At 42.5% G+C, this 18,154-nt stretch overlaps 1 protein-coding gene across 3 annotated transcripts; it reads left to right on the top strand.

The window, feature by feature from the left end:
• The first annotated feature begins 9,965 nt into the window (after positions 1–9,965).
• Positions 9,966–17,980, top strand: LOC130565149 (interferon-induced GTP-binding protein Mx-like). Of its 3 annotated transcripts, XM_057351727.1 has the most exons (14): positions 9,966–10,626; positions 10,783–10,838; positions 13,088–13,296; positions 13,396–13,530; positions 13,622–13,776; positions 14,062–14,200; positions 14,593–14,791; positions 14,951–15,029; positions 15,903–16,025; positions 16,104–16,236; positions 16,329–16,487; positions 16,749–16,825; positions 16,927–17,193; positions 17,446–17,980. In XM_057351727.1, the coding sequence occupies exons 2-14, from the start codon at positions 10,789–10,791 to the stop codon at positions 17,668–17,670; spliced, it is 1,950 nt and encodes a 649-aa protein (XP_057207710.1). In that variant the 5' UTR covers positions 9,966–10,626; positions 10,783–10,788; the 3' UTR covers positions 17,671–17,980. The 3 variants fall into 3 exon arrangements, with proteins under 3 accessions (XP_057207710.1, XP_057207711.1, XP_057207709.1); XM_057351728.1 differs by having other exon boundaries at positions 9,966–10,838; positions 13,099–13,296; XM_057351726.1 differs by having other exon boundaries at positions 9,966–10,838.
• Positions 17,981–18,154: the final 174 nt, after the last annotated feature.

Here is an 18,154-nt window from a genome sequence, read left to right as displayed (position 1 = left end):
TAAACATTTGTTTTTTATTGGAGTACGTACATTTATGGATATAAGTTTGCAAGAAAGTAAATTAAATGCATAATAAATACTAAAAAACATTTTTTTTAGTAGCATCAGATTCATAGTAAAATAATATGTTTAAGTAATGGCTGTACATTGTTGGATACTATCATTTCTAAGTGTTAATATTTTTCACAGATGTATATGAGAGGTCCAAAATAAATGAGTCCGTTTCTGTGTGAACTTGGCAAAATGAGCATCTTATATCAATATTGGTTTATCATTTCTTAAAATGTTTAACAGGGTAACATTTGTTCCCTTTCTGTCGGTCTCTCAACGTTGTGTCGAACCGACAGAATGGGGTTTGTCTTGAGAACCTATCATCTTCTGAGTATTTAGAAAAGGCCAATGAAAATTGGCGAATGAAATTTGCATGCCGGGCTCCTCCCCGGATGTCCGGGTATAAGAGGGAAGCCGGCGTGCTCATTCATTCACCTTTTGTTCTTCAGAGCCTACGCATCTGATGAGCAGCTCCAGATCTTCGCTGATCTTCCAGATCTTCGCTGGTCTTCCAGTTCTTCGCTGGTATCCTGCTGGAATCTACGACGTGGTGCAGCGGACGGTCCCTTCCTGCAGCGACTTTCCCCTGGGCGTCTCGGCAGTTCCAGAAGTGTCTGAGCACTTTTTTTCTAAAAGAGCAAATTTCTCCAGCGTGGCATGTCCCGCTGTTCTCTTGGGTGCGACGCGCTCATTGAGGAAGGGGATGGACACGATGTCTGTCTCACGTGTTTGGGTCTCCAGCACGCTGAGGCAGCCTTCGTGGATACATCTTGCCCGCACTGCGGGAGGATGCCTATCCAGACGTTGCGGTCACGGGTGGCTGTATTCTTTATGGGTAAAGCCACCACCTCGTCTGTTACCCGATCCGTGACGGCAGTGACTACGGCCCTGCCGCCCGTTTCAGTTAACACCGGGGGTGATATGGGGATCACCGTGAACGTTAGACCGCCAGCCACAGGCTCACGGACCGTTCACGCCCCGTCACGCTTGTCTGACCATCCCTTAAGAGACGGTCCTACCCCGTCTTGTTCCTCCGCCACGTACTCGGGAGTGCGTGACGAAGATGAGATGTCGATCACAGCATCGGAGGGCGACCTCTTGGCATCCGACCCCGATGATTCCTCGGAGCTCCCTCCCCCGGGGGGACGAGCCCAGGAAGAGGCGGACGTTGAGATGTCAACCATGCTCTTCCGGGCCGCCGCGAGCATTGGGCTGCAGTGCACAGCACCGCCTTTACCCCAGCGCTCGCGGTTGGATACGTGGTACCTGGGGTCTGAGCGCGGCTCCAAGCCGCGCCCAGCGCCGGTCCCGTATTTCCCGGAGGTACATGAGGAGCTGAGTAAGACTTGGAACGCGCCCCTCACGGCTCGTTCCAGTCAGAAAGGCTCAGTCGCCCTTACTTCCCTCGATGGTGGGGCGGCCAGGGGCTATGTCGAGATCCCCCAGGTGGAGCGTGCTGTCGCGGTGCACCTATGCCCGCAGACAGCGGCCACCTGGAGGGCTCGGCCTAGACTCCCATCCAAGGCGTGTAAGTTTTCGGCATCGCTGGTGTCGAAGGCTTACATGGCTGCGGGTCAGGCCGCCTCCTCCCTCCACGCCATGGCCATCCTGCAGGTCCACCAGGCCAAGGCGTTGAAGGAGCTCCACGAGGGTAAGACCGACCCAACGGTTATGCAGGAACTCCGTACCGCCACCGATCTCGCTCTACGGGCGACTAAGGTGACGGCACGGGCCTTGGGTCGGGCGATGTCCACCATGGTGGTCCAAGAGAGGCACCTCTGGCTCAACCTTGCGCAGATGCGGGACGCTGAGAAGGTTCGCTTTCTCGACGCCCCCATCTCGCAGGGAGGGCTGTTTGGTGACACCGTTGAGGATTTCTCTCAGCAGTTCTCAACGGTGAAGAAGCAGACGGAGGCCATCAAGCACATCTTGCCCCGCCGTGACTCGGCCGTCGTCAGGCCTCCGAGATCCCGAGCGGCGTCTGCTTCCCGGCAGCCCCGGACCTCTTCGATTCCGGATCCGGCTCCAGTGCCCCCTTCTCAGGCTGCCTCCCAGAGAAGGACGTCGAAGAGGAAACCGCCTCCCCGTCAGCAGCCGTCGCGGAAGCAGAAGCGGTCTCAGATTCCCAGACTGTCAGGTTGGCTGAGGAAGACGATCCGTCTCGGCTACGTGATTCAGTTTGCGAAACGTCCGCCCAAGTTCCAGGGCGTCCTCTGTACCTCAGTCAGAGGCAGGGATGCTCCCGTGCTTCGGGCGGAGGTCGCCTCCCTTCTGGTGAAGGGAGCGATCGAGCCCGTCCCACTGGCCGAGATGTTCAGCGGGTTCTACAGCCCGTACTTCATTGTCCCCAAGAAAGGCGGGGGGTTGCGCCCTATCTTGGATTTGCGTGTTCTGAACAGGCACCTACACAAGCTGCCTTTCAGGATGGTCACGCAGAAGCGCATCCTGGCATCAGTCAGGCGTCAGGATTGGTTCATGGCAATCGACCTGAAGGATGCGTACTTTCATGTCTCGATCCTCCCTCGACACCGGCCGTTCCTGCGGTTCGCGTTCGAGGGACTGGCATATCAGTACAGGGTCCTCCCCTTCGGTCTGTCCCTGTCTCCACGTGTCTTTACGAAGGTCGTGGAAGCCGCCCTTCTTCCCCTCAAGGAAGAAGGTGTGCTGGTACTCAACTATCTCGACGACTGGCTCGTCTTGGCTCACTCGCGAGATCTGTTGTGTACACACAGGGACCTGGTGCTCCGGCACCTAGATCGGTTGGGGCTACAGCTCAACTGGGAAAAGAGCAAGCTCTCCCCCGCACAGAGCATCTCCTTTCTCGGTATGGAACTCGACTCTGTCTCCATGACAGCACGACTGACTACAGAGCGTGCCCGGTCAGTGTTACGCTGCCTGAAGGTTTTCAGGCAGCCGGCGGTCTCCCTGAAACATTTTCAGAGGCTCCTGGGGCACATGGTATCCTTGGCGGGGGTGGTCCCCCTCGGGTTGATGCACATGCGACCGCTCCAACACTGGCTGCAGAGTCGAGTTCCTTGGAGAGCGTGGCACACCGGCAGCAGGCGTATGGTCATAACGTCCTTCTGTCGGCGCACCCTGACCCCTTGGTCGTCGATGGCCTTCCTACGGGAGGGGGTCCCCCTAGGGCAGGTATCGAGACACGTCGTGGTGACGACAGATGCCTCCCTTCAGGGCTGGGGTGCTGTGTGCAATGGGCACGCAGTAGCGGGGCGATGGACGGGCCCCCGCCTGCGATGGCACATCAACTGCCTAGAGTTGTGGGCTGTGCTACTTGCGCTGAAGAGGTTCCTACCCTTCGTGCAGGGCAGACACGTGCTGGTCCGGTCGGACAGCACAGCTGCCGTGGCGTATATCAACCACCAGGGTGGTATTCGATCACGGCAGCTAACACGACTCGCCCGACGCCTCCTCCTGTTGAGTCAGCAGGTGATCAGCTCCCTGCGAGCCATACACATCCCGGGCGACCTGAACCAGACAGCAGTCAGGCTCTCTCGTCAGTGGTCACCTCGCGGAGAGTGGCGACTCCACCCTCACGCGGTTCAGCTCATATGGGAGCAGTTCGGTCGGGCACAGGTGGACCTGTTTGCCTCCCCGGACTCCACCCATTGTCCGCTTTGGTACTCCCTATCCGACGGTCCCCTCGGTACGGATGCCCTTGCGCACAGCTGGCCGCGGGACAAGAGGAAGTACGCCTTCCCCCCAGTGAGCCTCATTGCACAGACCCTGTGCAAGGTCAGGGAAGAGGAGCATCAAGTGCTACTAGTTGCGCCCTATTGGCCCAACCGGACTTGGTTCTCAGAGCTGGTGAGCCTGACAACAACTCCCCCCTGGCCGATTCCCTTGAGGAAGGACCTCCTTTCTCAGGGGAAGGGCACGTTTTGGCATCCCAGGCCAGACCTCTGGAGCCTCCATGTCTGGCCCCTGGACGGGAAGAGGAGATCCTGAGCGACCTACCCCCGGCGGTGATAGAGACCCTCACACAGGCTAGGGCTCCGGCCACTAGGAGACTGTATGCCTTCAAGTGGCGCCTATTCTCGTCTTGGTGCTCTTCTCACGGAGAAGACCCGCAGAGATGCTCGATCAGGTACGTACTGTCCTTTCTCCAGGAGAGACTTGAGAAGAACCTCTCCCCTTCCACACTGAAAGTGTATGTTGCCGCTATAGCCGCACATCACGATCCAGTTGCTGGTAAGTCTCTGGGGCAGGTTCCCAGGTTCCCACGACCTGGTTACCAGGTTCCTGAGGGGCGCGAGACGGTTGAATCCGCCTCGCCCGCGCCCCGTACCCTCTTGGGACCTCGAAGTGGTCCTGGAGGGCCTCCAGAGGCCTCCCTTCGAGCCCCTGGGAGAGGCCGATCTTTCTCGCCTGTCGATAAAGACGACCCTCCTGGTAGCGCTCGCCTCCTTCAAGAGGGTAGGGGACCTACAAGCATTCTCTGTGTCCTCGGGTTGCCTAGAATTCGGGCCTGGAGACTCTCACGTTATCCTGAGACCACGGCCCGGCTACGTGCCCAAGGTTCCCACCACTCCCTTCCGGGACCAGGTGGTGAACTTGCAGGCGCTCCCCACCGGGGAGGAAGACCCAACCCCTTCCGTGTTGTGTCCAGTACGCGCTCTGCGCCTCTACTTGGACCGCACGCAGGGCTTCAGAAGCTCTGAGCAGCTCTTTGTCTGTTTTGGAGGTCAGCAGAAGGGGAGAGCTGTCTCCAAACAGAGACTGGCGCACTGGATCGTGGATGCCATATCCTTGGCATACCGGTCGCAAGATCGCCCCTGCCCCTTAGGAGTTAAGGCGCACTCCACTCGGGGTGTCGCCTCCTCGTGGGCACTGGCTCAGGGCGCCTCTCTGGCAGACATCTGCAGAGCTGCGGGTTGGGCTACGCCCAATACCTTCGCGAGGTTCTACAACCTCCGCGTTGAACCGGTGTCAGCCCGCGTCCTGCAGGGCAACAGGTAGGACCGGCAGCCGTTGGGCGTACGCCTGCGGAAGCCCTTCCCCCTTCGGGGGGAGCAGTGGCGATCCAGCCTCACTTCTTTCCCCTCGGGTAAAGAATAGGCATTCCATCCATCACTAAGCACCCTTCCAGGGGACAGGCTGGGCAGAGCAGCCCTGCCCCCTTAGGCCGGGGAACAGTTGAGTTATCTCCCACATAGCTCTAACCGGACCTAGTGCTCCAGACGTGGTAACCCCCCCTCCGTGGGCTGTTCCGTCTGATGTATCCTCATGAATGGTTCCCACCTTGGCAACCCATGACCTCCCCAGGTGGACTCCCACCTTGCGGTTAACTCCTGCAGTCCGCACATTCTTCCCATGAGTTCTCCCCTGATGGTGAGACCATGTGGTGTCTCCACTATTTCCTCCCTACGGTAGGTAGTGGCCTCTGCAGCGTTTTTCCCCCAGGGGGGAATGATGCTTACCCAGTGGCCCGTACGGTGCCGGGCGGCTTCTCGCCATTTAGAGAATTAGGCCTCCGCCCGTGACGGCCGGCGTTAGGGGGCTTCCCAACTTTTTGTGGAAAGCTCTGGGTCCCCCTTCCTCTCCACTGGAAGGTCATAATTTTGCGCTAGCGTGTTCGTCTGACTCGCCCAGGCCAGTCAACGTCGCTCCGCAGAGATTGTGACGCGGCTCAGTGCTGTGGCGTTTTCCATAGGAACCCCATTCTGTCGGTTCGACACAACGTCGAGAGACCGACAGAAAGGGAACGTCTTGGTTACGGATGTAACCTCGGTTCCCTGATGGAGGGAACGAGACGTTGTGTCCCTCATGCCACAACACTGGCCGCCCACCCCAGCGGTCGGGGGAGGATGCTTTAGGCTCCTCAGACCAAAGGTGAATGAATGAGCACGCCGGCTTCCCTCTTATACCCGGACATCCGGGGAGGAGCCCGGCATGCAAATTTCATTCGCCAATTTTCATTGGCCTTTTCTAAATACTCAGAAGATGATAGGTTCTCAAGACAAACCCCATTCTGTCGGTTCGACACAACGTCTCGTTCCCTCCATCAGGGAACCGAGGTTACATCCGTAACCGAGACGTTAGTTTTAAGGACACTTCTTCAAACCAACTTTCCAACTTAAAAGCAGAAGTTTAAGACCCGCAAAAACAAAAATAGCAGAACAGAAAGCATGATGTATGGGAACCTCACATGGCAAATAATTGTATGTACAGTACAGTTACTTAAATTTGTAATAAAACGGGTATAATTATTTTTATTTATAGTTTTTATTTTTTTCTCTCTAAACATCTGTTTGATTGGATAGTAAAGAAACAAAAGTAAATCCATAGCCAACAAGCCTGGAATCACAAGACCTAATAAAAGAGTACATGGATCATCAGTCTGATAAAGAATGATGATGAAATCATCATTCTATCCATAGATCATGCAGTTGGTGTCAATAGATTTTGTTATCTCAAAATGTCCTAATTTAAACAGAGAATATTGTTCTATGAATAATAGAACAATTTAGTTTCTGTTGAACAATTGAAATAAAATGCAACAATTACTCATCATTTTGAGAAGCTGTTTCAATTAACTTAAAGGGATATTTCACTAGCAAACCAAAATTTCCCGATGTTTTACTCACCCTCAAGGCATCCTAACTGAATATGGTTTTCATCTTGAAGAATAATGCAATCAGAGTAATAATACCAAGTATCATTTTACTTCCAAGCGATAAAATGGGAGTGAATGGGTGTTGACTTTTTGAAGTTCCAAAAAGTGCATCCATCAATCAAATAACTGCTCGACATGGCTCCGTGGTCTTAACAAAGGTCTTCTGAAGCGAATTGATGCGTTTATTTAAGAGAAATATCCATATTGACAACAATATTAATGATAATGTCTAACATCCGTTATCCCTCAGATCCAGGAGAAATCCCTAAGATTCCTGTGACGAACACTGCATTTTTCGTTTTCAGCCTATAGGACACCGCCTCCTCTGGGCGGGAGCTTTTGTCGCCGTCTTTTGCCGGAAAAACATGCCTCTCATTCACCTGGATCTGAGGGATAACGGATGTTAGACATTATCGTTAATATCGTTGTTAATATGGATATTTCTCTTAAACAAACTTCGCTTCAGAAGACCTTTGTTAAGACCATGGAGCCGTGTCGAGCAGTTATTTGATCGATGCATGCACTTTCTGGAGCTTCAAAAAGTCTACAACCGTGCTGAAAAATTCTGAGCCGAGAATGTGCTGTGTCGAACCAGGCTCACATGGAAACATAACTAACCGTTTCAGACTGTGCTTACAACGGTTTGGCGCGATGGTGGAAAAGCGCTCAAAAAGACTTTGATCTTATAGTACATTTATGTGTTTTGTATCCAAGCAGTTAAAACTAGTGTTCATAGCTGTAATAGTTAATATATGTAAATAGTTGTAAGGTTGGTAAGAGTATGAAAGTGACTGTAAAAAAAGTTGTGAGAAGGAGAAACTTTAGTGGTGAGATGTTGGAGTTTTGCGAGTTGTGTCAGATAGGGTTGAAGTGAAGTGAAATCAGAAAGAGACCTTTCATAAAACATGCAAAAAGAAAGTAAAAGCAACCTACATGTTAACTTTATTGGTATGTTGACAATCATTGGGTGATTCTCAAACCAGGGTGGAACTTTTCTTGAGATATGACAATAGCTGCATTTCCATAACCCTTCACATTGCGCAAACTGAAAATATGCCCAATGTAAAGATGGCAATTTCATGAAAACTCCTATATATTGCAAAAATGTTTTTTTTCCAAAATATATGAATACATGCTCAAATACCTTATCATGATGGTGACTGGAAACTTAAACAGATACAGGGGACAAAATAATATGAACACTGGAATGTTGTACTATTCATCTACCAGAACATCTTAAAGGGATACTCCATCCAAAAATGAAAACATTGTCATGAATTACACCACACCCAAATTTGTTCCAAACCTGTTCTGTTGGACACAAAGATATTTGGAAGAAGTATATCCACAGTAGGCCAATGCAAATCACATTAACCCCTACCTATACACACATTGTATATTTACTTAAGATTTTATTTTATAAGCAAGTATCTCCAATTCAACCTGAGTGTCTGATGGGTTTGGACTTGATGGAAAACCAAAGTACCTGACAGAACCCATGGCTACACAATGTTAAAGGGGTCATATGACACGGATAAAACGAATATTATCGTTTGTTTTAGATGTAATGCAATGTGTTTACACGATTTAAGGTTCAAAAACACTGTATCTTCCATATACCGTGCATGTTTGTATCTCCTCTTTGCCCCGCCTCTCTGAAACGCGTAGATTTTTTACAAAGCTCACCGCTCTGAAAAGCGAGGTGTGCTATGATTGGCCAGTTAACCAGTGCGTAGTGATTGGTCGAATACTGCAAGCGTGTGATGGAAATGTAACACCTCTTACCATAGCTTTCCTGTGGCTCAGTGGCTAGAGCATGGCGCTACCAATGCCAAGGTAGAGCTGTCACGATAAACCGACGATAAATATCACGTGATTTATGCACAACTTTTGAGTAAAGTACGGGAAAATGCTGCTGCATCCGAAAGCCAGAGGGCGCTCTCGTGCGGAAACTCCAAATACGCACTGCAGAAGAAGACCATAACACGTTCTAGAATCTAGGAAATGCCTATGGACATCTTTTTATCACTGTTACTCAAGCCTCATCAGGTATTTTTATGATAATAAAGTATATTTATAATGATCATGTTTGATGGGTGTTGCTTTTTCAAATGCACATTATAAGCGACTCAAACTCGCACTGCTTTTAGATCGAGCAGCATTTCCCACTGATCCCAGAGACATGCTTCACGGACAAGGTACGCATTAAAAAAATATCGACACATTGCATATCGCAGCCATCTTGATTTCAATAGGATTTAGTGGTATCACGATAAATTATCGTGCAGCCCTACGCGAAGGTCATGTGTTCGATCCCAGGCGATTGCACATACTTAGATACAATGTAAAGTCTAATGCAATGTAAGTCGCTTTGGATAAAAGCATCTGCCAAATTTAAAAATGTAAATATGACCCCTTTAAGGTGTAAAGGGCAATGGCATGAAAAGATTTATTGATTAATAATAATATAATATAAACTAGTTAAAAAATGAACTTTCGGTTTGGAAGAGGTTTAAAGGTTTATGTAGGCATCTGTAATACACCACATTTCTACAGGTATGCTTGTAATGGGGAAACTTGCAAACATAAATAGCTAACAATGCTTTTGGAAATGTAAGTCAATCACATGGCTTAGCCAGAAGTATTTTGGATAGTTATATGCCTGTTTCATAGAAAGGAGAAATAAAAGATTCAGTTCCTAAAACAATATTTTTATTGGTATAATAAAATACATTTAAAACCGAGGTCATTTGAATAGCATATATTTCACTGCAGTTGGAAACCTTTTATGTCTAAAACTACCTGTTTTCACCAAATGAAAAAGCTGTATTTTTAAATATCAAATGCGGTGTTGATAAAAGTTGATATTGGATTTTTACATATGGCCAGACACTCGAATTTAAAGGGATAGTTCACCCAAAAATGACAATTCTGTCATGATTTACTCACTCTCTAGTTGTTACAAACCTGTATAAATTTCTTTGTTCTGATGAACACAGAAAAATATATTTGGAATGCTTGTAATCAAACAGTTCTTGGACCCCATTGACTACAATCGTACGAAAAATAACAATGGTACTCAAAAAGTGCCACAGAACGGTTTGCTGTCCTACATTCTTCGAAATATCTTTTGTGTTCAACAGAACAAAAAAATATGTAAAGTAATTTTTCCTACTATGGGAGTTTAAGAACCGTTTCGTTACAAGTATTCTTCCAAAATCTTTCTCTGTGTTCATCAGAACAAAGAAATTTATTCAGATTTGGAACAACTCGGAGGTGAGTAAATGATGACACTTTTTTGGATGAATTATCCCTTTAATATACTTCAATGGTTTTTGACCAGCGAATACAAGACGTATTGTTAAATGTACGCTAAAGTGGTTTTATCAATGTAACCACTTCTTCTTTGTCTTTGCTTGGTACTCTGTGCATATCCTCTTTATTATAAACACTATTTTTCTGCTTCTATGACATGTTTGTTGTTGTTGTTGTTGTTGTTGTTGTTTTTTTCAAAAATTCTCTATGCATGGTATTTTGGCTATGATAACAACACAGCAAAATCGCCAGTGTGGAAATTTTGCTGTGAACTGCTAGACCAAGATGCAATTTTCTGTTCCTCAAATACATATATGCCTTTAGTGTTCGTTGAGAAAAAAAGTTACACACTTCTTCATGTACACTTGCATTCAAGCAGAGACTATGGCAGAATTTCCAATATGTGTGCAGCACTTCATTCACAATAGAGGCGGGGTAGAGCTATGAGGTGTTACCAACATCCAATAGAGTTACGAGGTTTAGTCACAAGCTCTTTTTAATAGTTTCATTGGTTAAATTTTGGGAAAAACATGCAAACGGATGGCATGGAAGTAAAAATAAAACATGGAAGTACAACAGTATAAATACCTGTGATCCTGAAAGTCATTTCCTAAGTTAAGCTCAAGGTAAGGAGACAACTGTTTGATAACTACTGTACTGGAGATGATGCACTCTCTATTATTGTCTTTGTATTCTTTGTAGGGTTTTACAACATTAACCAATTACTTTTATAATGAGAATTCGGTGCAAATTCAGTTCAGAATTTATTGACTAAATTTCAGAAAACTATGGAAGGTCACGACAAACTTTCAGACCACACATCTCAAGATGAAGAAAGGTACAGTAAAAATATTTGTTTTAAACTTTAATACTTCAAAGGCTACTAGGTACTGAAGACTACTAAACTGTTCTAAAGGGGAAATTTGTTTTTTCCTTGCTTTTTTGTCTTTCAAAAACAATACAATTAACCTTTACCATACTTTCAAATAGTAAAATAGTACTTAAAAAAAAAAAGTGTACAGTGTTTGTAAAGTGTACTTTATCTTTGAATATAATTTACTGCATGTTCAGTTATCATTGTAACAATGTAATGAAAGTATTAAAAAAAAAACAGTTTCATATCCTGAAGTTGTAGTACTGTAAAAAATATGTGTTGGGGTTATTTAAAATATATATACATTCTTTTTTGCATGCTATTTTAAAATAACTTTGACTTGAGTAGATAAAAAAAAATCCTTTGTTAGATATACACAAATAAATGCGTTTTATCAACCTTCTTTACCATGAGCTCATTTCAAGTTGTTTAAAATCAACAATGAAAACCATAATAAGTTGCTCAATATCAATATAATTTATTTAGGTTTGCTTAAGTTGGTGTTTCATCATATTTTATCATGCATGATATTAAAACAAAGATAAAAGTTAATTACTGATTTCATGTCAGTCATTGAATTAATTGGTGTCTCCGCCTCCACAAAAATACATGGCAAACTACATTTTAACATGCATCTTTACTATTTTAGAGAGAAACACAATATTCTGAACAGTGTGTTTACTAAAGAAAACACTAATAACATGAACGGTGACTTCACAAAAAAAGTTTCAACAATAAAACTACATCAATGATATACAAAAGAGTCTAAACCTTAATGTCTAACCACCACTTAACGTCATAAAATCAGAGTTCTTAATTTTTGAAATTATTTAGGTGCAAAGGCTTATGGGTTATTAATGAAAATGTTAAGTCAATTGCACTACAAGTTAAATGCACTAAAATATTTAATCTATGAGTAATTGTTATTTGACAAACAACATATTGAGCAAAGGCATTTTATGCAGTGAATGGCTTCCCACTGCTCTGTGAATGCATTTATGGCTTGCAGTGTATGTGTTCACTGCTTACTGAATGGGTTAAATGCAGAGGTCACATATTAAAGTATGAGTTACTTATAACATCACTTTCACTTCACTTTCACTTCATTAGGGCTTACAGTGCTAATAAAAAAGAAACCCCTGACTAGTATTTGCAGACATTTTACAGTGTAATTCATTGCCTGTTCTGTTCGTTGTTTTTCTTGTTTTCTTTGTTAATGACATTATCCGTTTTTAGTCCCTTCTCTGTTTCCTTTGTCATATTTTTCTTTCACATTATATTTACCTGTGTCCCATTTAGTTTGACTTTCAGTTTGTGCATTTATAAACTTTTCATATAGTTCATGTTGCCTTGTTCCCTCTGCTGTTCTCGTACAGTTACATCGAGAATGAATGTAACAACTTACCCTGCACAATTATAAAACAATTATACTCGTCAATTTTGATATTGTCATTGCACTTATCATTGCAATTTATGGAATTTTCATTGTTTTCATTTCATTATCATTCAACACATTTTATTACACGGCTCATTGGAATGCTTGATTCTGATTGGCCAGTCGCGACATTTGCAGGTTCGTTATTCCCAGATAACAACCCCTCAAAACTAATAACACACGGTAACCCGGATGCAGCAAATCATTTTGACAGTTTTCTTTACAAATTAACTATAAATATGTCTTTTAATAACATAATATGACATTATATTTACAAATGATTAAACCAAATTGCCTGTTTGTGACATTTGAACGTCGTTTCTTACCTTAGAACCGGAAGTAAACAGCTTTTCCTCGTAGAAGGTCTGCATCCGGTAAAAATGAGCTAATAAAATATTTCAAATTCACATTTCATGTCCAGTTTTTTTCTCATGTGGCAAGTAGCCGTGCAATAAGCGGGATAATGTACAAAGAGCAGCCAACTGTTATTGCAAAATTAGCCCCTTCAGTGTGATACAAGTCCTGATCACACTGTCGGGGCTTATTTCTGCGATAACAACTGGCTGCCTGTATACATTATCCCTTACTTGACACAATGGGGCTTATTAACATAACATTTCAACAGATTATTAACGTAATAATGAAATATTCTGTTGACATGTTTAATATATTGAACATTTAAGTTGTTTTTCCATCCATTAATCATAATTCGAGGGATTCATTGCCATGAAATAATGGTGTTAGACTTTTTCTTTCTTTTTGTCCCTTTTATAAAAAGCTATTTTTCAGACCCAGAAAGTCACGGAACATTCCACAATCCTTTCATCGAGTCTGTTCGACCTCTGATTGAGTTGATTGACTCTCTGAGGTTGATTGGCATTGATGAGGACATTGGCCTTCCATCCATTGCTGTTGTGGGAGATCAGAGTTCAGGGAAGAGTTCGGTTTTAGAAGCACTCTCTGGAATAGCTCTGCCTCGAGGAAGCGGTGAGACTCTATAGCAAATTCTTGCTTTGATATAAGTGAGAGTAAACGTGTTAAAAATGAGGCTTATATTGGATGATGTGATAATGTGTTTATTTTCAGGTATCGTCACTCGCTGTCCTCTTGAGCTGAAATTACGGAAACTCAAAAAAGGGCCGTGGTCAGGGACTATTTCTTATGGCGACCACAGTGAGACTTTTCATGACCCGTTAAAGGTGGATTACCTTGTTAGAGAAGGTATGACAGAAAATAAAAAATAGTATGTTCATACAAAAATATTTAGTAATTTATTTTTTGTAAATAGTAATGGTTTGTATATATTAAACAGCTCAAAACAAGCTTGCTGGGAATACGGTAGGGATCTGCCATGAGCTCATCACTTTGGAGATTTTCTCTCCTGAAGTGTGTGACCTCACGCTGATTGATCTTCCTGGTATAACCCGTGTACCTGTGCATGGTCAACCTGGTGATATTGGGGAACAGGTGAGTGTATTTTTTAGATTGTGTAATGTACTATCTAAAACAGTTATCTGTTATCAATGTATATAAGGGAGATTATGTGGTGTAAAATTAGCCTCTTTTTTCTATTTTATTGATTTTTCGGTTTAGTAGTTAAGTATATATTTATTGTCTTCTGTGCAGGTACAAATCTGACATTTATTTCTGTAAAATTCACATGATATGTATTTCATGTGATCAGTGCTTGTCTGCTCATTTTAAATTCTCCCCTTGTTGACCATTTGAACATTTTATCTTATTTTTTTTTAGATTAAATCCTTAATATTGTCATTCATCTCCAAGAGTGCAACCATCAATTTAGTTGTTGTACCCTGTAATATTGACATAGCAACAACAGAAGCACTAAGGATGGCACAAGAAGTAGACCCAGATGGACACAGAACCCTCGGTATGCCAACTTTAACATAGCATTTTTAGCTACTTTAATAAGTAGTAGCACTTATAGCACTTAATAGCAAAACATGAATGAACGAATGAGGCATTTAGGCTAACAACTACTGTACTGTACTGTACTGTACTGTACTGTACACTATACCATTTTTACGCACAAGTGAAAGGTACATACAACTGTGGAAATAATACACACCTGAAATAAAGGTGATTCCTAAAAATGAACACATACTGAGTGAGAGAGACTTTGGTTTTATTTAATGCTGCAGGTAAATAGCTACAAGAGTTATATTAGAATAAAGTCGTAGTTTTGATGGTATTTTAACATTTAAATGTAACTTTATGATTCCTGCTAATCCTAACCTTTCATCATTTTTTTCCATGGGTTAGCAATTCTCACAAAGCCAGATCTCATTGACAGAGGAGCTGAGACTGATGTCTTAAACGTTGTGCAGGGCAAAGTCATTCCTCTCAGCAAGGGTTACATTATTGTGAGATGTCGTGGTCAGAGTGACATCAATGAGAAAATCTCCCTTGATAAAGCCATGCAAAATGAAATAACATTCTTTAGGAATCACCGTTATTTCAGGTATGTTTTTTTTCCACAGCTGTATATATGTACTTTTCACTTGTATGTAAAAATGGTGTGCATTACAGTACAGTAGTTCACCTACTTAATAACTGCATAATAGAAAATATTTGAAAGTACATTTAAATGTGAAAATGTTTATTTTATTTTTCATCACAGCTCCCTGCTGAATGAGGGTAAGGCATCTACTCAATGCCTTGCAGACAAGCTGACAAAAGAACTGGTGGATCATATCAAGGCAAGCACTAAACAATTACACAACATATTATATACTGATTAAACTTTTAGCAGACGGGGCTTGTATGGTAAAACATAAAGAGGCAAAAACCAGAACCAAAACAAGCATAAAGCAATGAAAAGAGGAATCATAGAGATACACAAGTCTGCAAAGAACAGTACAGTATGAAAACCAGGTCTATATGCTAAAGTGAAAACATCGTGATGACTTTGTTCCTGCCCATTTCTCAGTTGATTCTTGTTTACTTACTTTCTAATCTATCCAAACCTTAATATATGACTTTGTAAGGAGATTGTTAATGATGTTAGCATCACTTGTGACTTGTCATAATGTTTTGGTTCATCAGTGCATGTACTGAATATTAGGAAATGGGAAAAAATGTGTGCCAGAGAACATGTTCATAATTTAGGCAAGGGTGCCCCCATGTGGCCACTGAGGGGAATGATCAGATCACAGGCATTGATGAAACACAGGGGCTTATACTGTATACACAAATCAGGACAACAAGACAAAAAATAGGAAAACTGGAAAGAGAGCATGGTGAAAGTGTCAACAAAAGTAAAAAAAAATTGATACGCATATTAAGATTAGAAAAAAAGTAAATTAAAAGCAAACATTTGCAAGTTTTGTTTTAATAAAACTGTACATGAGTATAAGTAAATTGAGTAAATGCTCATCCTTTGTGTCTCGTGGAAATGATCTGGTATCCATCTTCCTTCTATTCACTCTTGCACTTTTGACACAACTTTCTCACTTCAAAGAGTTTTGTGAATGTTAGAACGCGGGTCTAGCACTTTCTTCCAGTGTTTTCATAGTACTATTTTGGAAATTGGTCTGCATATTATATCTAATCTATATTTCTCCTGCACACAGAAATCGCTGCCATACTTGACTGAGCAGATTCAGACCAGACTGCTCAATGTGCAAAGAGAGCTTAAAAACTACGAGCAAGGTCCTCCTATGGAAGAGGAGCTGATGGGACCCTTTCTCAGTTCGGTAAGAGATCAACAATAAATCTCATTCTTAAATAATACTGTAGTACAATATAGCTATATTGTTTTTTTTCTTACATAGATAACAATGGAGTTTTGTGATCTAGTACATGAACTGAGTAGTACAGGACATTCAAAATACGAAAACATTTACGCTTCTCTACGTCCTGTGTTCATGAATTGGGACATCCATCTGAGAAAAACGCAAGTGTCATGTGAGTAATGATCACTTGTAACACTTGTATCATTTTTCTTAAAAAATCACTTTAACATGATTTCTTAAACAGACTTATTTTTTTAACTTAAGTCACAGAGAAAGTGAAGGAAATGATAGAGAAGTACAATGAGATGCATCGTGGGAGAGAGTTGTTAACTTTCTCAGATTTCTCTGAATTTGAGCGTGTCATCAAAGAGCATGTGGCAGCTCTTCAAGAACCAGCTATAGGAATACTGAAGGAAGTAAGAGGTACAGTCTTCATGTGATAAAGTTACAGCATGTAGGCCTTTAGCCGAAAAACAAAACAAAACCGTACATTACTGTAGTCTTTTTGCCAGTGATGAGAAAATGGTCTGTACCTGGCACCAAAATTAATAAATCACCAAAAAATAAATTTTAAACGGTAAAGTGTTTAAACAGCCAAGGATGAATTCATCAGTGGGTTGGATAGATCAAGACAGATCATTTTCATAATCTGACAAAGCCAAATAAATGTTTTTTTTTTCCCAGAGATTGTTCAGAATGAGTTCAAGGTGATTTGTGATTTATCTTTTGAACAATACCCTCAACTGAAATACATAGTCTCTGTGAGTAAAGCTATTAGCATTATTACTATACTACTACTTTGTTATTTTTCTAACTATTGTACTACTATTTGTATATTTAATCTCTCTATTTTTTTTCATAGAACATGATTAATGACATTCAGTCAAAACAAGAGACCAAAGTGGAGAAAAGAATCAAAGAGTTCATTTATATGGAGCAACTGGTCTTTACCCAGGACACAGTTTTACAACAGAAACTCAATGAATCTGACGTCCCTAAAGAGGTTGGGTTAGACACCAGTGATGGGAACCTCTATGAAAACACTGAAGAGAGAATTTTTAATTCCAAAGGCTGTGCCTTACTGGATGCCAGAAATCTAACTCCAGACAAACTGGTTCTCTATTATACAGTGAGTTGAAACACATATAATGATAAGAACTTGATTATCAATTAATTAATCATACAATCAGTACACCTGTAAAACATCAAATATATCCAAAGTATAACTACCACCCTCAAGTTTAAACAGAGGTTTCTGAGAGAGAAAGTGTAGATGTTCTTTAAAGGGTTACACCAATACAGCAATCTGCAAAATCCCAAAAGTTGACTCAAGTATATTTTAACAATGATGGTTACATTGATTCACGCTGTCTTCATACAGATAGTCTATCAACGCCTCACAGACTATGTGCCCATGCTGGTAACTCTCTTCATGCTGAAGGCCGCAGCAAAGATTTTGCGCCATCAAACGATGGAACTGAGAATCGAAGCAGATTTGGTCAAACTGCTCAGTGAAGAATCAGAGAGAGGATGCAAGAGGGCTGATCTGAAGCAACGTCTGGAACGCCTGACACAAGCTCAAGATCTGATCAGCAGCAGACTCTAATACTGCTGTCTGATACAACATGAATCAGAATCATTTTAGCATCAGGGAGAAATAAATCATTTTTAAATGCTTTTTATTGATAAATATAGCAAATGTAACTGCAAAATATGATATCTTGGTTAAAATATGAAATGATGTATTTGTGATTTATACTTGTGATTTCAAAGTTTATAGCAAATTAATGCAAATGACTAACATCTTAGTTCTAAGTTTGTAATGAAAATGAAAAATATGCCCCATCTCTACCATATTACCAGCAGATAAAAAATAAACTGTGATTATTTTATTTATGAATTTATGGAATTTAATTATGACAGAATAAAAAAGTTTTTTGCTTATCCATATGGATTTTTCTATGACTAAATATGTGACAATTATAAATTACATGTAAATACTATAAATCCATAGCACACACACGCATGCTTTAACCCAGATTTTTTAATGTATGGGCATTTTCTTGCCAATGCTATATAATATTACTAGA

The sequence above is a fragment of the Triplophysa rosa genome, linkage group LG14 (genome assembly GCF_024868665.1).
Source record: "Triplophysa rosa linkage group LG14, Trosa_1v2, whole genome shotgun sequence".
Lineage (NCBI taxonomy): Eukaryota > Metazoa > Chordata > Actinopteri > Cypriniformes > Nemacheilidae > Triplophysa > Triplophysa rosa.
Note: the sequence above shows the minus strand (reverse complement) of the source record. Positions and strands in the feature narration are given on the sequence as shown.

What these genes read in the sequence shown, in the direction of transcription:
- LOC130565149 (XM_057351727.1), top strand. Translation starts at nt 10,789, where the DNA reads ATGGAAGGTCACGACAAACTTTCAGACCACACATCTCAAGATGAAGAA. An exon ending in TGGGACCCTTTCTCAGTTCG is followed by an intron (nt 16,026 to 16,103) that starts GTAAGAGATCAA and finishes TTTCTTACATAG; the next exon opens with ATAACAATGGAGTTTTGTGA. An exon ending in AACTGAAATACATAGTCTCT is followed by an intron (nt 16,826 to 16,926) that starts GTGAGTAAAGCT and finishes TTTTTTTCATAG; the next exon opens with AACATGATTAATGACATTCA.